The following is an 18709-nucleotide window of genomic DNA, read 5'->3' on the forward strand; positions in this document are numbered from 1 at the left end:
GATTACTTTTAAATAAACTGACTTCATTATTCAAAATGGTCAAAAACTTTGATATGAGCATCCACAGAAAAAATGAGCTATCAGCCTGATTTTCCCAGGTGTCAGACTGAGCAGCTCACTCTCTGTGATGAATCTCAGTGAAACAAGAGCTGAGGGGCTCAAAGCACCCCTTAGCAGTATTCCAGTGGTCACCTAATGGTGTTATATTAACATTGTTATTATTATTGTAATTCTTGTGTCTTACACAAGGTCCACAATAATTAACTGACACATTTAGAGGAGTGCAAGGAGCAAAGCATGGAGGAGGTGTCCTGTTTAGAATCATTAGGACCTCATTACAGTTTAACACAGGGAGAAAGGCAGGAGAGAGGAGGAGAGGGACAGAAGGTAGTGGACTGTTAACATTTAATGACTGCTTATGGACGATCAGTACAAACAAACAGCCATTATGCATCTGTGTATTGAGCGTGTCCAGCCTCGCCACTGACTGAACGAAAGACTTCTGTTTCTACTGACTGTAGACAAATAGAGGCAGGCATTGTGTAACAGGATCGCGCCAAAGCCGGCCCCACTGGCACAAAGCGCTCTCTGTGGTTTCACAGGAACAGCCGTTGGCTTGGGGATGAGCCAGTGGGTCTCCTTCAGCCAGGAGGTCTCACATCAGAACTCAAAGTCTTGGACCGAGTGTTTTGGGAACACAACGGCAGATACACCCTGAGCCAAACCTGGATTTTCATACCAAGTCTTGGTTCTCTCTGGGCATCAGATTACAGCTGGGACAGTCAATGAGAGGACAAGAGATCTTTCTTATATAGTCTGAATACTTAGCTAAGATTTGATTGCAACTAAATGATGTCACAGTGCATTGGTTTCTGGATACCACATTTAACTCTTTACCCCTTGGACACCTACCAGAGGACCACTGGTCCTCTTATGTGGCTACTACAGGAACTGCTGTTTTGTTGCACGCATTGGTTTCCTTTTTCCACACCAACAGAAAACATGTACTGAATCTTTTCAACAGACATGCCCCCAGAGGCAGACGGCAAAGAAAACAGGAGATGAACATTAGACCCATTACTTTTGCAGCTGCTCCTTTGATCTAGTTTGGTGAGTAAAGAGAGCAGCTCTGCAGGTGACTGTTTGAGTTTACCCAGAAAAGCTGGGTTGGTTTCAATGCAGTCAGGACAAGGTCAAATCACCAAGACACACCCAGAGCAGGCATGGGACGTGACTCACTATTGTTAATGTGGATTACCCAACCCACAACAAGCATCTCAGATCTAAAGAGTCTTGATGTGTTCCTGTTCAGTGCCCTCTGAGGTGTGGTCTCTCGCCAGCTTTAGCTCAAACTACTCCTTCATGACAAGTACAGAAACTCCACAGAATCACATACAAGAATTACCCTAACATCACCCTGCAAGCACGATCCTCGAAGGAATATGTCGGAGGTCTTCCTACCTGAGCAGAGGATGCCTTTGTGTCGAGCACAGGAGAAGTCGTCGCACTCGCAGAAGCTGCCGTAGATCTTTCCGAACTCCGATTCATAGCACAGGCACTGGTTGCAGCTGCACTCGCCTCGTCCACTGCAGATCTGTTTGCCCTCGGATTCCCGGCAGGCGCTGAGAAACATGTTGCTTGTCTCACCCTCCTGGCATTCACAGCGGGCACCCAGGTAGCCGGGCTCACATTGGCAAGTCCCACAGTTATAAGTACCTGCAAGGAAAAGGTTTCTTTAACTTCACTTTTCCTTCATTTCTGTTACACACACACACACACAGTTACAGTCATGACTGCTCATATTAAACATAGTCAGATTCAAATAATGAGGTCAGCATATGTACAACCAAAAGCTAAGACGGCTCCACACACTGAGACTCCGAGTTCTTTTCTACTCTTGCTCTGTATAAGGTCAGTGAGAGCAGAAGTTTTTAATGGTGTACCCCATGGTCATCTCAGGCACACGGCTTTGGCTGTGAGAGCAGAAGCGCCACCGACCTGCTGTTGAAATGCACTGTGTGCGAGGAGCTACTGCTAATCAGAGAAAGGTTAAAATTAAAGGAAAGTTTAAAAGCTAAAACAGCTTGTTTCAGAAAAAGAATGAACAGAACAAGATATCTTAGGTATTACTTATATTAGTGAATGCAAAGCTACTAAAAATATGGAGCTGGAAATGAGCTTAAAGGGTCTACTTTTAAGTTATACTGAGGAATTATTTTGTCACATTTGAATGTTCGCTTAGATTTCCATTGATGTTCTTTGTTAGCTTACAGGCATTAGCATAAAGCAAACAATATATCAGAAACAACCAATTGGTCCCTGTGTTTTAACACCTGACATGCCTGACATCTGGGACCATCTTTACTGGTGTAACTGTCATAACAATAACCAGTTACTCCCAAACATGCTAATGACAACTCACAATGTGTATAAACCAGGCTAGCCAAATCTGGTTTGGCCAAGCTAGCCACTGTAACTGTGTTCTCCAAAATCCTCAACTCACCTTCAGTTGCAAAGATTTGAGACTTCAGGAAGAATTGCTGCATCTAATGGGGACCGTAATAATTGTTTTTAAAATTAATAACAAGCTTTTCAAAAAACTGCTTCATTCTCTGGATTTTCATAGCCCAGTTTGATTGGCTAATGACAGAAGTTAGCACATTCAAATAAACTTTATTTGCCTCATGCTTGTGATTGAAATGTTGAACATTTCTCACCTTCTCACCTATTTTTTGTGTTGTTCTGCAGATTATACGGGTTGGAGCAGGCAGTTCTGTAAGATGTATGCCAGATTAAGTTTGAGAGCCATTTGGATGAATGGCTTTAACCTCCTAACAGTGTTTCAGAAAGCAGCGCAGCAGTGGTTTCTCTGCATTTCGTGTTTTTTAATCTAACTAAAAAAAAGGCAGGACTGAATGTAAAAAGGGGTCATGTCATTTTGGACTGATTCCCACATGTTCCTTCAAGCTTTAGTTTCCTGCAGCACGAATATGTTGGCCTGTACACTTTAGTTTACAGTAAACAACACTATCAGTCAAATTTCCAAGTGGAGTAAGGGGAAGAAAAGATGAGCAGTTATTCTTCTTGGAAGTTCGGGAAAAAAAACAAAAAAAACATGAAAACTCTTACATGATCATAAATGAAGATTATAAATGAAGATTTAAAAGTAGTAAATAAATATGAATTGTTAAAGTTATACCTATGGAGCTGCAGATGACGCTATTGTTTTGTGCATTCCGGCTGCAGCCGCAGTCACACTCGTAATCCACGGCCACTTCCAGGCGGTCTTTAAAGCCCACCGGCTTGATTGTGAATCTGCGGTCAGTCCCACGGGGAGGACAGCTCCTTGCCTCCACACTGACGTTGAACGAGACCTTAAAAAACAGAGTGATGTTCTCAGAAAGGAAAGATACCAATACTGACAAACTGACCTCCTGTTCACTCGCTGGAAGTTCATGTCAGGTTCAAATGGTCAAATGTGCTTTTTTTAAAAAGTAGCAGCCTCATGAGGCCTTATTTATCTCTGATATCTCTGCTCAGCTTTTGTTTCCTTACTCCCAAATGACCTGATCCCACCCTGCATCAAACACAGTGAGTTGCCAGCCAGCCAGCACATGACCCCGTGGTGTCACATTTACATCAGTGGGCTTGTTTCACTCCAGAGACTAATTTACATAGCTCAGTTGCAGAGAAACTGGGACAGGAGATCTACACCCATTTGATTGCTCTGAGGAAGGAAGTTATGACAAGAGAAACCAAACCCCAGGCATGCCTTTATCATCAAACTTAAGTCTGTTTTTCTGGCACTCTCCTGACAGTCGGCTCAGTGTAAAGTTCAATTTTCTCTGCGATTAAAATTGTCCTGTTGACAAGAGTTTTTTTGGACTTAAATGATCCAGAGACTGTACAAGTGTATGACAGAGTCTCATAAAGAGAAGCACAAAGTGGACAGTGATACGTGTTCCAGTGGTTTGGCTCTGTCCTTGAGTTCTGTGGAGCAGAAATAAAAACAAAAGTTATGAAGTTAAACAGCCAGAGGAGCTTGCAAAGAAAAGAGTCTGGACTTCTTTAAGTTACTTGAAGACGTTTCACCTCTCATCCGAGAAGCTTCTTCAGTTCTAAGGTCAAATGGTGGAGAGTCCCAGATATAAACCTACGTCTTCAAGTAACTTAAAGAAGTCCAGACGCTTTTCTTTGCAAGCTCCTTTGACTACGATGACCTGGATAACTGAGAACCTTCACAGACTTAAACAGCCAGAGTTCAACAGTAATTGGCAGGTGTTCACATCCATATCTGATAAACACACCCTGCTGACTTTTACACTGATAGGCTAAGAGATTAGTGAGTCTGAAGTGCACGCAGCTGGCAAAGAGAGAAGAGGGTTGGAAATTCTTAACTATTTTGTTTTTAAGATGAAAACTGACCAGAGGGGATGCAACATTTTCTGCTTCAAAGCTCTAACTAGAAGCACCTGAAAATTTGATGTCTCGCACAAAGAGAAATGCACCAATCCTTTGCTCTGTCAGGCATGGGGGGAGCAAAGCGGTTGGGAGACTTAGGGAGGCATTCAAGGCATGCTACACCAGCAAGTGCTGTTTGCTTGCAGCAGCTTTGAGCAAACTGTGGTCAAGTGAGATGATGTCACGCTTGATGTTGCCTCGAAAGAATGATTCCTCTTCCTCAAAAGGGACAAATCTGTATCATGATATTAGTATCATGACTCAATAAGTTGGATCATCTCATCCTGAGACCTATCCTGTTGCATATGTGCTAGAGAAACTGAGACATGATGGTGGTGGTTGTTGGTGTTGTTTTGGTGTGAAGGGATGAGGCTTGGGGGGGGTACAACCATCTTTAGCAACCACAAATCAAGCAGTCCAGGGCTATGTAAACTTGCAATCAATGTAAAGTTTCTCATCTCGTCTGTATAATAAGCTACAAGCTAATCTTTGGGTTAGCATCTTGCCCAAGGCCTAAAGCTTTAAACATCAACAAATTCCAAATGGATGTGATGAAAAAACAAAACAGACTCTTCATAGAGTTGTTATGAAGGCATAAACCATTTACAGAGGCAACCAATGTATGTGATAACCATACAGTTTTGGTTTTGTTTTGTTTTTTAAATGTACACTTTTTATTATTATTTAGTATTATGTTGCGTTTTAGCGAGCAAATAATTAGTGTAGAAAGAAACAAGTGAAAACAGCTCTTCATATTAGAGGCAGCAAACTAGATTCTGTCCAGAGTTGGCAAACGTTAGTTTTGGTAGTATCATGATGTTGAACGAAAAAGGATGACATTAGTGACATCTGCTACAGATAGCTACATAGCCAGTTCTGTGTGTTCCTTCACTTGTTTATGATGCTTGATAAAAAAGACGATATGACGCAGTACCATTGGGGAATGCACCAGAGGAACGCTTGTCACATTAGTCCAGCATACAGGAAGAGAATACATCACATGTTGCCCAAAAAGCCCCTCTACTCTAACATTAACAAGTTAATGAGGAACACAATTAAATTTACTGTAAATGTGAGTCGCGAGGAGGCCAGTTCACCCAGTCATGTGGCTTGTTAGGAGAACTATGAAGCTGAAACGGAAATGGGCAAAAATGTGAGAGGAAGTCGTAGTAGGGCACTTTAGGAGAGATGGGTGCAGAAAGACCGAGCTCACTGAGAAAACTATGTAGTTGATCGTTTAATCCAATTCAAGGAGAGATGCAGGGAGTCAGAATGGGGAAGTGACAAAATTGTATCCAACAGTTTCACCAAGAATTTCTTCCTGGCAGAAAAACACAGCAGCGTTGCTGTGGATAGCTCTGTTTTGATGATGGAATTCTTATGACTGCCTGAATTCAGTTAAGTGGGATAAAAACAGTGGTTATGGTCAAACAAAACCACACATAACCAGGTTCAAATGCTTCTGCCTCATTTGGAAAACCCGTGGTATGTTAGCACAGACTTTCATTCATATGCATGAGCCCTTTCAGTCCTGCAGTTGTGTGAATGAAACAGTGAAAACCATGCTCCTTTAACTATACTCCAGCTAGCATTTCTCCTGCTGCCAGCTTCGCTCTTTCATGCTGTGCAGTTTCACAGGCCTCCTCATGCCTACTTTTGTGCAAAGTCATTGAGATGCGACGACAAGCTCCGTCACAGACTCACAGGGTCCCAGTGACTGACACCTGGGCACTGCAATGGCCCATTCCCTCAGTAAAGACTGGGAAACGTAGCCCCAAGCAGAATAAGCTGCTACCCTTCATCTCCTTTCACTGCAAAGGACAAAAGACATGAGCAAGCCCCATCACCCAAGAGCTCCCTTACATTCACTGTTTTGAGTTTTTTTTTTCCCTGACACAATGACCCTAAACTGCTCATTCCCATCCCAAAACTTTCCCAGGAAAATAAAGTGGCCAAGAGAAGAGCACAGGGGGTTTTCAGAGAAGCATTCTACCCTGCTGAAGTCTCGCTGTGTGACGCATGTATCAAACTACCCCTCGCTAACATTTTCAAAAGATTCAGATCTCAATTGAGGCCTGTACAGAATACAAAGTGACTGCCACGAAGAGCCCAGTGCAAAACTCAAAACAATTAAGATGTACTGTAACCACCTGTCACCTGAAAAGACCCCCCAACTGCTAAAGGCAAGGCTGTGAAAAACACATAAGTAACACAAAATGTTAAAGTGTAAGTCCATTAAAATTACTCTGTATGTTGTCACCAAACATACAAAAAAAACTCACCTTGGTTAACTCAGAATAAAAGATGGATGTAAATACTATAATGTCACAAACTGGTTCGTGGACTAACACAATGAAGTATTGAGGTTGGCATAACCAGATAGCTAAGTTTCAGCTAACCCAGAAGGACTGCTCAACAACAACAATCTTTATTTATAGAGCACATTTAAAAACCAGTGGTATACCAAAGTGCTTAACATAAGAGACAACCTCTCATAGACTATAAAGGTTAAACATACACCAGCTAAAAAAATGCAAAAAATATAGCAATAAATTACTGGAATTTCAAGCCAGGCCTGCTCATGTCTTTTGTCCTTTGCAGTGAAAGGAGATGAAGGGTAGCAGCTTGAAGTGGATCTGACATTGTACTCTGATACTTGGTGAATAAACTCCTGTGCGACGTGAGAACGTAATCAAACTGTTTAACTGAGGGAAAGTATGATTTTTAGGACCCTTGAGCCTAACATTAGCAAGCTTAATGTAAACTTATAACCAGCTGTTATTGTTGTTTAGCTGGTTCTTGTCAGCTGTCCAGAAACCAACAGTTGCATGTTTAATCTGCAGGTAATCATGACATTGTTGGGAATATATGAGCATGTCTGAGGGCACTGAGCGCTCGAGTATAAAAGCTCTATATAAAAACCTTCCCTGCCACTGTATTTAAATATATATAATAATATAAATATATAGGGAAACTGTTTGCAGTTTCCACAAACCAGTGCTCAAAGGCATTGATTTATGAGTATGCATGAGTTTGTTGGAAGATTTAATTACACTCTATTCTTTGTATATTTATCAATATAATATCTTCTTTTTATATTAAATAATCTTAAAATTGCTGAAAGTCTTAACTTTAAGATGAGTTAAGACTGAAAATAAAACTTCTCAATCTTAACAAACTTTTCAGTCTAGTACCTGCTACAGGGCATGCTGCAGCAGGTACTACTAGCAGGTAGGAAGAAAATCCAGAAAGTCCAGTTTGAGTAAGGGACTGGTGAGCTGGGTTTTTGTTTCAGTACTACTGTTGGTCTGAACACAGGATAGAGACGGGGATGAACCATAATGTGTTTCCCACAGCTATATCCACTGTGAACTGAATCCAGTCTCAATTCCAACTCACAGGAAGTCACCCCAAGAGGGTCCCACTGTGCGTTTTCTTGTTTGCTTAGGTGTTGACAGGAATTATTAATATCACTTTGGCCAGAATAGAATACGTTTGCCATAACTTGGCATTGCTGTGTACTCAGATTTATTATTATTTCAGCAAGTAACCGTCAACAATCACCTGATATCACTAACTGAACTGCAGTGCACCTGCTGAAGTTTAAACTAAAGGCAGAGGCCGTAGGTGTTAAGACGTCTGCAGTGGAACCTGAGAAGGAACTACCAGGTAGGACGCAAAGAGTGTGCAGATGCTGCCTCTGGCTGAACGCATTCAGGCAGGAACTCAGTGCAAGTATGACCCATCAAGTATTAAATATGATGATTTTAGGGTGACTGGGTCCTCTATTTTGAAAATAATTCGATTTTTTAATTGACAAAAAACATAAAAATACAATACTGGCACTTGAAACCTTAACATAACATCCACTATTTTGTTTCAGGCTGAGTACCAAAAACCATTAAGAACCAAAACATGCACACGATCCTAGACAGCCTCCTAGATACTATACCACACACTGGAAATGATATACTTCAACAAACAAACAAACAAACAAATTTGCCAGCAGTGACCTTTTCCAATACATGAACCAAAATGAATGTTTTCCATTCCATCAGAGCTGCATGTTGCTGCACATAATTCGATCCCTGGCAGAAGCAGTCAGGGACTTTTTTTAGGTTGTGTTTAACTTTGTGAACTGTGTCACATTAAGCTGAAGTGTGCTGAAAAGAAGTATACTTTCGTAGATGGCATTTTTAATGTAGTTGTTTGCGGTTTGTTGATTTTATTTTGGAAAATCTTAAATTGGGCTATGACCTACTTTCAACAAAAATAACAGTACTCAGTCATTTTAAGTGGCTCGGGACAGTTAACTACATGCTGTAGCTCAGGAGCGAGAGCAGGTCATCTACTGATCTGGTGGTTCAATCCCTGGCTCCACCTAGTCTGCATGCCAAATATCCTTGCATCCATTGGAGTATGAGAGTGTGTGAATGGGTTAGTTAGAAAGCACTTTGAAAAAAGAAAAGAAAAGCATAGAAGATAGTGCTTGTGTGAATGTGGCGTGCTGTATAAGAATCAGTCCATTTACCTGTCCATGCAGATAAATACCAGTCAAAACTGAACAAAACAAAAAAAAAATAAGAAATATAAAGTTTAGTAACTTTGACCCTAAAATATGTTTTGCAAGCTTTTTCCCCTCTTGAACCTCCATCTTTGCCGTTGCTGAACTCTCCCATTGATTTCAGTTCAGGACTGACTGATGTGTCTCTCTCTATAATACTCTGACACCAGCAACTTTAAATACTTCGAAAATCATTATTTTTTGTGCAATGTCTTACATTCTCAAACACTGTTTCCATCTATCCTGCCTTTTGCTACAAGCGCCACAGATTAGGAATCACGTTTGTGCACAAATATGGACATTCTTGCAGTTTTTTCATGTGGACGATATTAACCTCCAAGACCCGAACTCTTTCATGGCATGCATTTTTAATTTCTCTTTGCTATTTGGTCTGACTGGGACCAGATGAATGTAAAAATTATCTTTTTACCTGATTTTGCTCTACAAGGGTCTGATATCTACATATGAGGACATTTGTTTAAAATTTCAATAGAACAGTGGCAGTATAATGTCCTCGTAAGAGATATCAGGCCCTTGTAGAGCAAAATTTTGTATTGTAGTCTAGACAACCCAAAATGTGATGTCCACATATGCTGACGCCAGGTCCTAGGAGGTTAAAGTTCATTTGCCATATGATATGCACAATCAATGTCAATAACATCGCTGTTTAAACTCTCCTCCTCCCTACTTTTGTCATTTGCTTTCAAGTAATTTTGGTGCTGTAAACATCACTTTCCCAGCTGAGATAGTAATCGGCACTTCCCGACTGAACTTCCAGAATAAAACAAAAATGAAAACAGGATGTGAGTCGTGAGTTTGTGCCTGTGCCTAGACTGAAAGATATAGATTAGGTGTGCCATGATATGTACACCCAATCATGTGACCGCAACTTCTAGATGTTTACGCCCAACAGCAGCAGAGATGCTTTAAAAACCAAACAAACAAACAAACAAAAAACAAATTCAGATAGAGCAAAAGCAGCTCAGAGATCTAAATCAAAACCTTCATTTGTTTGACAATCCGCTATATTCAGAGCACCACTCAGTATGTACACTGATCTAAAGACCTGGCTGAATTGTGAAGGGCCGACACAACAGCAAGCAAGTGGTGAAACACTTATCTGCAACTTCACCTTCAAAATAAGACTAAGGGCTTTGCAGTTTTTTTGGTTCCCATAGATGGAAAAAATAAAAAGACTTGAAATGTCTGAATGATTTGCGTTATTGTTGTAACTGTGCAGCTCTGCCCAAGTAACATCTACACATTGGGAAATCTTCAAAAACAGGCATCCAATGGAGAAAAAGCAATCGCTTCTCTCTTTAAACTCTTAAAATCACAGACTGAATTTCATAATCCAAGAGAATAAAAGCGTGTGAGCGAGCACTCAGACGTTTTCTGGGCCAGCAGGACACATGAAACATTTATAACATGAGGTAAGCGTGGAGAAGAACTCACAGTGTCTCCTATCTTCAGGTCAGCACACTTCCTGAGGCCTGGCAGTGGGTTTCCATCCTGACAGGTGGCAGTGAAGGAAAGGCTGAGGTCCTCTGGGTGGTCCCACACTGACAGTTCTACTTTAGAACGGATGTTCTAAGGAGAACACAGCCAGGAGAGTTCAGTCATATGTGGTAATAAACCCAGGGTTTAAAACAGAAACGTTTAAGGTCAAGTAAAATACGCCATCAACAGCAGGACTTTTTGCACTTTTAACAGTAGTTGAGCATCTAAGTGGAAAACCGAGTGAAACCGAGTGAGACACTGTTTTATAGCCAATCTCACCACAACCTCAAGTGCTGTGCATGGATGCAGGTGGCTTGTGTGGGGACAATACCACAGCTGCCTGCTCAGTTTGCAGTTGTTCATTCAGCGCTGCAATGCAAAAGTGCCAGGAACAAATCAGGAGAGTTCTTTGGTGCACATGGATAAGCATGACTTCATTCGACCCTTCGCTTTCTCTCTTTCTCGCACACTTGCACTTTCATCACCCTTAACACAATCACAGCATGAAGCAGCTTTGTCCCTCAGTCAGACCTGAGGAGGAACCTCACGGTGCTTGGAAAAGCCCGTCCATCGATCAAACCTCAGAGGTGGATATAACGTGGCAGCTGGAATGTTAACAGGCCCCGAGTTAAAAGCGCTTCATTCAGCATTGCTTCTACACACTGAGCATGTCAAGTGTGCATTTGACACAACTTTCTGCCACTAAAGGAACTACAACTTTCTGCAATTTAGGTTGGTTTCACTCGTCTGCCTCAGAGGTCGCTGCTTACTCGACACTTGATGTAGATCTAAGGCTGACTAACTTTCATTAGAGGAGAGGGGAGACTGAACTGTCACGTAATTCACAAAAAATAATTCAAAGACTAGAGGAAAGTATTAAACATATAAGCAGAGATGGGCAGCAAAGGATCATCCAACTACTTTTTTCAAGTAACGAGTAAAGTAAGGGATTACTATTGCAAAAAAAGTAATTGGATTACTGTTACTTTTCCGAAACACACTGCGTTACTAAACCGTGATTTTGTTCGTGAGAGTGTCTAATGACAATGACGCAAGTGCGTGTGATGTCCATGGTAACAGATGTGTGCAGATCAACAATGGATAAGATGGAGTGGGGGAGAGAGTACGACCATGCAGCGTTTAAAGCATGGAAGTACCATAAATCCCGGAATACAGAGCACACCTGATTAAAAGCCGCATGCTTTAATTTTAGAAAGAAAATCAATTTTGTACTTGTACAGGCCGCACCGGATTTTAAGCCGTATGCGTTTCACTTGTAATATGAGATATTTACACAGAAACATTACACGTGAGGATTTTTAACGTTTAATTTAATCCGTAAGGTAACATAAACATGGTAACATAAACGTTATGGTAACATACAAAAATACATACTGCAAAAGCTTTTTCCCCCTCGAACAGCGCCTGTAACACAGCTACCTTTAAGTATACGTACGTATCGGTAACACACAAATTACGTTGCTTATGGTTTTTTTACGGTATGGTTTATGGTTTCTCACTCCCACCAGCGGGAAAGCAGATGCTCAGCTGCACAGATTTGCATTACTCACATTGTAGGCTGCGATAATCAGCTGGATGACATTCTTGGAATCCTGATCAAGGATTTCTACTGTGGTCCCTGGGATGAGTGCAGTAAAATTCTTTGGGGAAAAAAAACAGGAGGCACCACTGATGGTTTAAGATTTTAAATACTGTTAGAATGTGTGATCTTTAGCTTGTATAGACAAACATTCAGAGTACCTTGTAGATCACGTACAGCCTTTTTGTCACAGCAAAGTTGAGGAAGATGTTGTTTTCTGCCAGTTTCTCCCCGAGAAGCGCCAGAGAAGGATAGTCCTGGAATAAGAGAGAAGGATTTGGAGTGTGCAAGGCAACTCTATATGTACAGAGTATAGTTCACCATGAAACAGCATCAAAAAGTCTTAAGGGGTCAATAAACCAGAGCTACAAATAAATGATTTCCACTTTAAATGGAAGCGAGTGCCTTTCACATGATTTTGATCCATGTTTACATCATTAGTCTTCTGGCATCTACAGAAATCCTTAATGAACTTGTGTCTGAAAGCCTGTCTTTGTGCAGTTTTACCGAATATAAGAAACGAATCCACTGATGTCAGAAGGATAACGCATCTCATACCAATACTGCTCTTCATCAGCTGTTATTTGAACAAGGATGCTTAAAATCCAACAAACAAAAACAACAACACACATCTCTGCATGCTCCTGTAAAACCTTCCAGGTTTGTTTGTGTATTTGGACCATTCACAGGCTCTTGTCATTAATAAGCATTTTATTGTGATTACCTGCTTACCTGAGAACTTAGTGAATTACTTATTTACTGAATTAGTTAGAAAAAAAAAGAAGTACTCAAATCTAGTAATGTAGTGTGGCTAAAAGCTGGGTGGAGACAGAAGGCCATGAAAAGGGAAGCAAACTATCCTAAAAGCCTTGAAAGTATGCAGGATGTTCATCATGTCATATTTTTTTTGCCTTTCAGTGACCAAATGCTGCAAATTCCAGCATCTGTTCACGGGTGGGCTTTGCAGTGAAAAGCACCTGACGTTTACTGAACACCAGCAATATGAACCACAGTACAGAAAATTCCTGAACCCTGAATACTACTTTGTATTTTCAGTCTTCTTACCATCTTTGTGGAAGCGCTGTACTCGTTGTTGTCATTGAGGTGACACTGTCCATCGTGGGGATGGACAAGTCCACCGAGCCTGCCGTCCAGAGCGAGGTGAGGTACATCGTCTGTGGCGAACACCAGCAGGTGAAGGGCCTCTTTCCTCCAGCCTATTTTTTCCTGTAAATGGGAGGAGTAAGTTAATGGAGCTAATTCTAGCTACAAAAAACAAATACCAGCATCCAAATCGCCAACATCATTAGAACCAAGCAGCAGCTTCCAAGGCTGAAAAAGAAACCAACCCAGAAATGTTGAAAAGTGCCGTTCCACTAATGGGACTGAGTCCAATGATCCCCACAGACCCCCACGTTAAAATGTGCATCTTTACAGAGAGGTACAACATGGTTTTAGCTTTTGTGGCTATTTTCCTACTTAATAATAACTGCTTTTTGAGACTACACAGCCCTGAGGAGGCTTCAGCAGACAGTGTTTTTCCTATTTCTTAAAAACATGATTTTCAGATAGTGCTCATTTGCTCTAGATTGTTTTGACCTTCAGTCAGCTTCTTTTGCTTCTTTTTTTTTTAAAGGACACATTGCAAAACATGCCGAGATATACCAAGCTGCCAATTGCAGCCATAATATGGACATTATGCCTCTAAGCTACAGCTGAAAAGGGCCTCCCTTGAGTTAGATGCCTTTTTATGCTTCAGTGATTCTTATTTAAGTGTTGGTGCAGAGAAATTAGAAAAACGTCAGAGGAGTTTTGAGCTGGATGTCAGTTTTCACTCCGCATCTTCCAACTCCATTGTCACGAAGAACAAGTGACCCACGTCTGAATCACATGATGCTGACTCTTTGATAGACTGGTAAAGCTTAGCAATGATACACAGCTCATGTGCTCCCAAGTCCACTACTGTACAACAAGCCAGACTTTTCTCTGCTTTTATCAACAGGAAACAACAGGCGGGGGCACCGAGAACGCTGACAGAGTGCTGACTGATGCGTGACAACAGCTTTTCAGCCAATGACAAAAGAGGGCTCGGCATTTTTTTGCCCTGTGCAGTGCACAATAGAACCGTGGATGCACCTATCAGAGGCCTCTCTGAAGATGAACCACAGCTGTGTCATAAGACTGATATCTACATCTAGGTGTGTGATGGGTGGCCTTTCCTGTTATTGTGGATGTACTGTAGAAGAGGAAGCATTTATGCTGCTTGTAAATAAAAACCTAAATAAAAAACTGCCTCAGTGAGTGAGACTGATAAATGACCAGTAGTGGCCTAAAACAGTGCAAATTAAGTAAATTACAACAGAGGAGCCAACTGGAAGGAGTCATGGTCCTCCTTTAGAAGTAATTAAACTGGAAGAGGAACACGGGGATATGACTGGGCCCGCAAGATACTCATCCTCATGTTTAACCAGCTGCACCAGACTGTACTTCCTGTCATCTCCACCCCCGATGTTTTTAATTAACAAGCACATAGGCAGGATGCCTGTCACAGGGGCTGCTCTCACAGGAGCTGTCCCTCAGACCTGTTACCAACTGTGAACAAATAAATCTTCAAAGGGTGCAATAGAAGACTACACAAACATACTTTATGAAACTTTTTTCTATGTATTGAACACTGAGCTGGTTGTAGTGCAACTCCGCAACATTTGACCTCCCTGACTCTCAGTAGCATCTAAACGCCTGTGGACTAATGTGTGAAGGACAACTTTTTCTTCCCCTCAGAATACAAACAATGTGATGTTTATGCTAACTCACAAGTGCATAGCCTACATGTGTTTCTCTCACTGCCAAAGTCAACAATTGCAAGACTAGCTACAGTAAAACAGAAACTGAGTTCACTAATATCACTAACATCAGGATTGACTCCCAGCCAAGCTCAGAGACTTCTCTGCGCGGAGAGAGCCCACACAGGCATGCTCTCCCCATGCCTGTGTGGGCTCTCTCCAGGTACATCAGCTTCACACAGAACAAAGACACGGTTGGATTTTGCTACTAAAAAAGGGCCCCATTCACAAACAGTACACATGCAATCTTAGCGTAAACAGTTCACACATGTGGGGTTCATTAATTATTTCATATTCTACAAACAACCTCTGAGCACATGTACAAAAGAAATGATGAAGTCCTGGATAAATCTCCTAATACTGCTCAATAATAATAATAATAATAATAATAATAATCGTCTCTTCCTTCAGGTTATTGCATACAGTTTACACCATAAGCCAAATGAATACAAGCAAATCATTTAACTGCATGTAAAGGAAAGCTTACGTGTAAGCTAGGCCAATAATAAAAGTATGAAGTCATAAATGAACAGAAGGGGTGGGCGAATGGAAACATCTACAAGAAAAAAAAGATCATCACCTTACAAACAGCAGCCTGAAGGATGGCGTCAAAGCCGCCCTCCGGTGCGTCTCTATTGCGAGATACCATCTGCTTCTGCACCTCCTCGTTAAAACGGTCCACTTTGTCAGTCAGCGAGAGGATGTGGCGGAAACCAAAGCTGGGGACACAGTTGGGAAACAGCTTGTACCTGTGCAGGGTGACAGACACACTGCATGTTAAGATTTTATTTACATTTTTGGAAATTAAAAAACACAATAAGTGTCTTTAAAGGCATAAATCCTGGCTCTGACGGTTTGTTTGTGAAGAAGAGAAGCTTAAATGTTAAATATGGCGTATCTTATGATTCACTTCATATACAGTACTTGTAGACTCTTTCTAATGTAGTGAATGGGATAGCTATGAAAGAAGGGAGATCTTTTAGCAGGAATCGCTTTAGTTTTTCCCTAAAGTGCCTTATTGTTTTGTGACTGATGCACAAACACACACTCACAAAAATATCTAAACATGGCACACACACAGAGCCCAGGCCATAACCTAAATGGGAAGTGATGCGCACAGAGTTAGCCGCACCTCCAGGGCAAACATTGTGTACCACAGCTTTCTCTACTCTTTCACTTCTGCTCCCTTTCAGTTTGCCTGCATCACCAGCCCCAGGGGACCGTGGGAGTACTAGGGCCATTTTTAAGAACTACATTATTCCATCTGCCTTCTAAATATGAAGAAAAAAGATGCAGAGTACAGGATTCAGAAAGGTGCAAAAACAGAGTGTGGCCACAGAGTAAATCTCTTTCACCTACAGCTATAGAGCTCGATTCCTTTTGCCACCACTTACCCATTGCATGGGTTCTCCTGGTACTTTGGTGCCATGTAGGAGAACGGGGACATGTTTTTGTCCACAAATGAGCCGAAGCCTAGCCTGAAATTGCTGGTGAGCTTGCCCATCTCGTGGGCTAGCTTAGTGCCCAGGTTGCGAATGGTGTCCAGATCATCTTTCATTGAAAGAGAGAGGTCCATCAGGTAGTAGAGATCCACCGGGTAGTCCTCCACCTGCCGCACCTGCAGGCTGAACCACGTCTGGTCTCCTGCATGAAAAAAATCAGTGAGCTTTGCATTATTTATAAGAGATGCTTTTATTACTTTTTTTTTTTTTTAATGTTCCAAGGTTATCTCGTATCCTAAATATGAAATGTTTATGATTCTTACCGGGTCGCAGGCTGAGAGAGATCTTCTGTGGCATAATCTGGACCACATCATACTGGGTTGACCCAGACCCTTTTGAACTTAGGGGTATGTTCTGCAGGACGTTGATGCTGCTGGTTGGGTATTCAATGAAGTGTTCGTCACAGCCTCTCTTCAACAGGTTTTGACTAAAGTCACACCGTGATGTCAGACTGCGCCCCCTTCCAAAATCCTGCATATAGAAAGCAACAAATCTCAGATTCCTGATTACTCATACTGCTTCCAAAAGGTCAAAAAAAAAAGTGCTGAATGCATCCCACACTTCACTGGACCTGTACAAGTAAATGTACATGATGAAAATAATCGATCAACTAAGCCATACCTCTTGTGCGCACCAGGCGCAACTGGGGTGAATCAGGAGGCATTCTTCACAGGAAGTAGCACTGCCACTCATGCACATGTTGAGACCTGAGGGGGGACGGGAACAGAGCAGAGGCTAGATTTCTACTTTCATCCCTATCACAGTTGCACTTCTATTTCAAATTAATGACCAAGGAAACAGACCCTCAACAGATGCTCATTTCCATCTTTTCCGTATTTATTAGAATAACTCTGAGTACAGAATTTGGAGGCTGATGCAAACATTGATTTTTGGGGATGTAACAAAAAAAAAAAAAAAAAAGAACTGATATGAAAATCTCAGCCAATATTCTTAACATGCTGCTTGTTCATATGAAATCATGGAGGCTCTGATTTAGCAGCTGAACATCAGTTGGAGTGATCATGGCCTTTGTGAGCTCTTAATTAAATTTATCAATAGTTTCAAACATTTGTCTGACTGACTGTGTGGCCATTTAAAGGTAAGCGTGACATAAGGTTGATTTCCTTGGCACTGAATGGGGAATAAATAACAAAAAATCTTATCTTGCTCCAATCTTATTTCCACAATAGCTTTGCATGATTCACAGTTAAAAATAATCCTTATCTATCCGAGGGCCTGTAGTCCTTTCATTTATCACTGTCAGAGGCTTCGAAGTGTTTTTTCGAGGAGCTCCAGCTCCGCGTGTGTGATCCAAACACAACCCAACGGCCGCTGCAAAAACAGGCAGTGATTTGTGCTGAGAAGAAGACAGTCCTGCGTCCTACCTCTGGCACTGGGCAGCACTGTTTGCAGAAGCACGCAGCACAGAGCCGCCTGCAACATCCACGTCCCGAGGCTCCACATGGTGTCCCTGTGGGTGTTTTTAAAGGCTTAGGGAAACACCGGCTTCGTATCTCTTCAGGAACCGATGGCACCGTGTTACTCTCCCATCAGCGCGCTCACCAGAATAAGTCCAGCTGATCCGTGCAAATCAAAACAGTGTGGCGTGTTTAGACCATTTCACATCCACAGACACGCGGGTTTGGGGCTCATCACAGTGAATGATCCATTGTCTTCAAGTGTGAGAGTCAGCGCTCTGCACCGTCCTGTTGATCTGCTCTCTTAACTCAGGCTTCGGTGTCTGACGCCTCTGCAGCCTTCCACGTCTACTCTACCCTCAGCTGACAACTGCTCTCACACTTCAGCTTCATAGCACCTCTCGTTTCAAATCCACTCAAAGATCGCTAAAAGAGGAAAAAATCCCGTCCCAAATTACATGAACAAAAACTGCGCTCAACTGTGATTTTCCTTTCCAGATTTGAGCGTTGCTTTCTCGGTTTGCTTCCAGCTGGAATCTCCGCCCACTTGCTTTAACCCGTTCACTGCCTTATGGAGTTGTCGGCACCACATTATGTCGACCACGTGGGGACATCTAGCGGTGAATGCACAGAAAGCCTCAGCTGGGAGGCATGGACAAGGAAAGGCTGCTCTTGTCATAATCCTCTTCTCACGTATGTGAGAATGCTGTTTGTAGATTACAGCTCAGCATTCAACACCATCGTTCCCTCGAAGTTAGACAGGAAACTGCAGGATCTAGGACTGAGCAGCTCCCTCTGCAGCTGGATCCTTAGCTTCCTGT

At 42.0% G+C, this 18709-nt stretch overlaps 1 protein-coding gene across 1 annotated transcript in view; it reads right to left on the reverse strand.

Moving 5' to 3' along the window:
• itgb5 (integrin, beta 5) overlaps positions 1-18132 on the reverse strand; it is a 41467-nt gene extending 23335 nt beyond the window's left edge. The window contains exons 1-11 of the mRNA XM_085435528.1: positions 17856-18132; positions 17092-17177; positions 16734-16941; positions 16363-16612; positions 15549-15717; positions 13191-13352; positions 12287-12382; positions 12097-12186; positions 10481-10615; positions 3200-3374; positions 1462-1716 (exon numbers count right to left, since the gene is read on the reverse strand). Of these exons, the coding sequence (XP_085291654.1) occupies positions 1462-1716; positions 3200-3374; positions 10481-10615; positions 12097-12186; positions 12287-12382; positions 13191-13352; positions 15549-15717; positions 16363-16612; positions 16734-16941; positions 17092-17177; positions 17856-17934 (1705 nt within the window). The 5' untranslated portion in view covers positions 17935-18132. The remainder of the gene's footprint in view (positions 1-1461; positions 1717-3199; positions 3375-10480; positions 10616-12096; positions 12187-12286; positions 12383-13190; positions 13353-15548; positions 15718-16362; positions 16613-16733; positions 16942-17091; positions 17178-17855) is intronic.
• Positions 18133-18709: the final 577 nt, after the last annotated feature.

The sequence above is a fragment of the Copadichromis virginalis genome, linkage group LG16 (genome assembly GCF_057382275.1).
Source record: "Copadichromis virginalis isolate Kocher_CV1m ecotype Utaka linkage group LG16, C_Virginalis_male_GT1.1, whole genome shotgun sequence".
Classification (NCBI taxonomy): Eukaryota; Metazoa; Chordata; class Actinopteri; order Cichliformes; family Cichlidae; genus Copadichromis; species Copadichromis virginalis.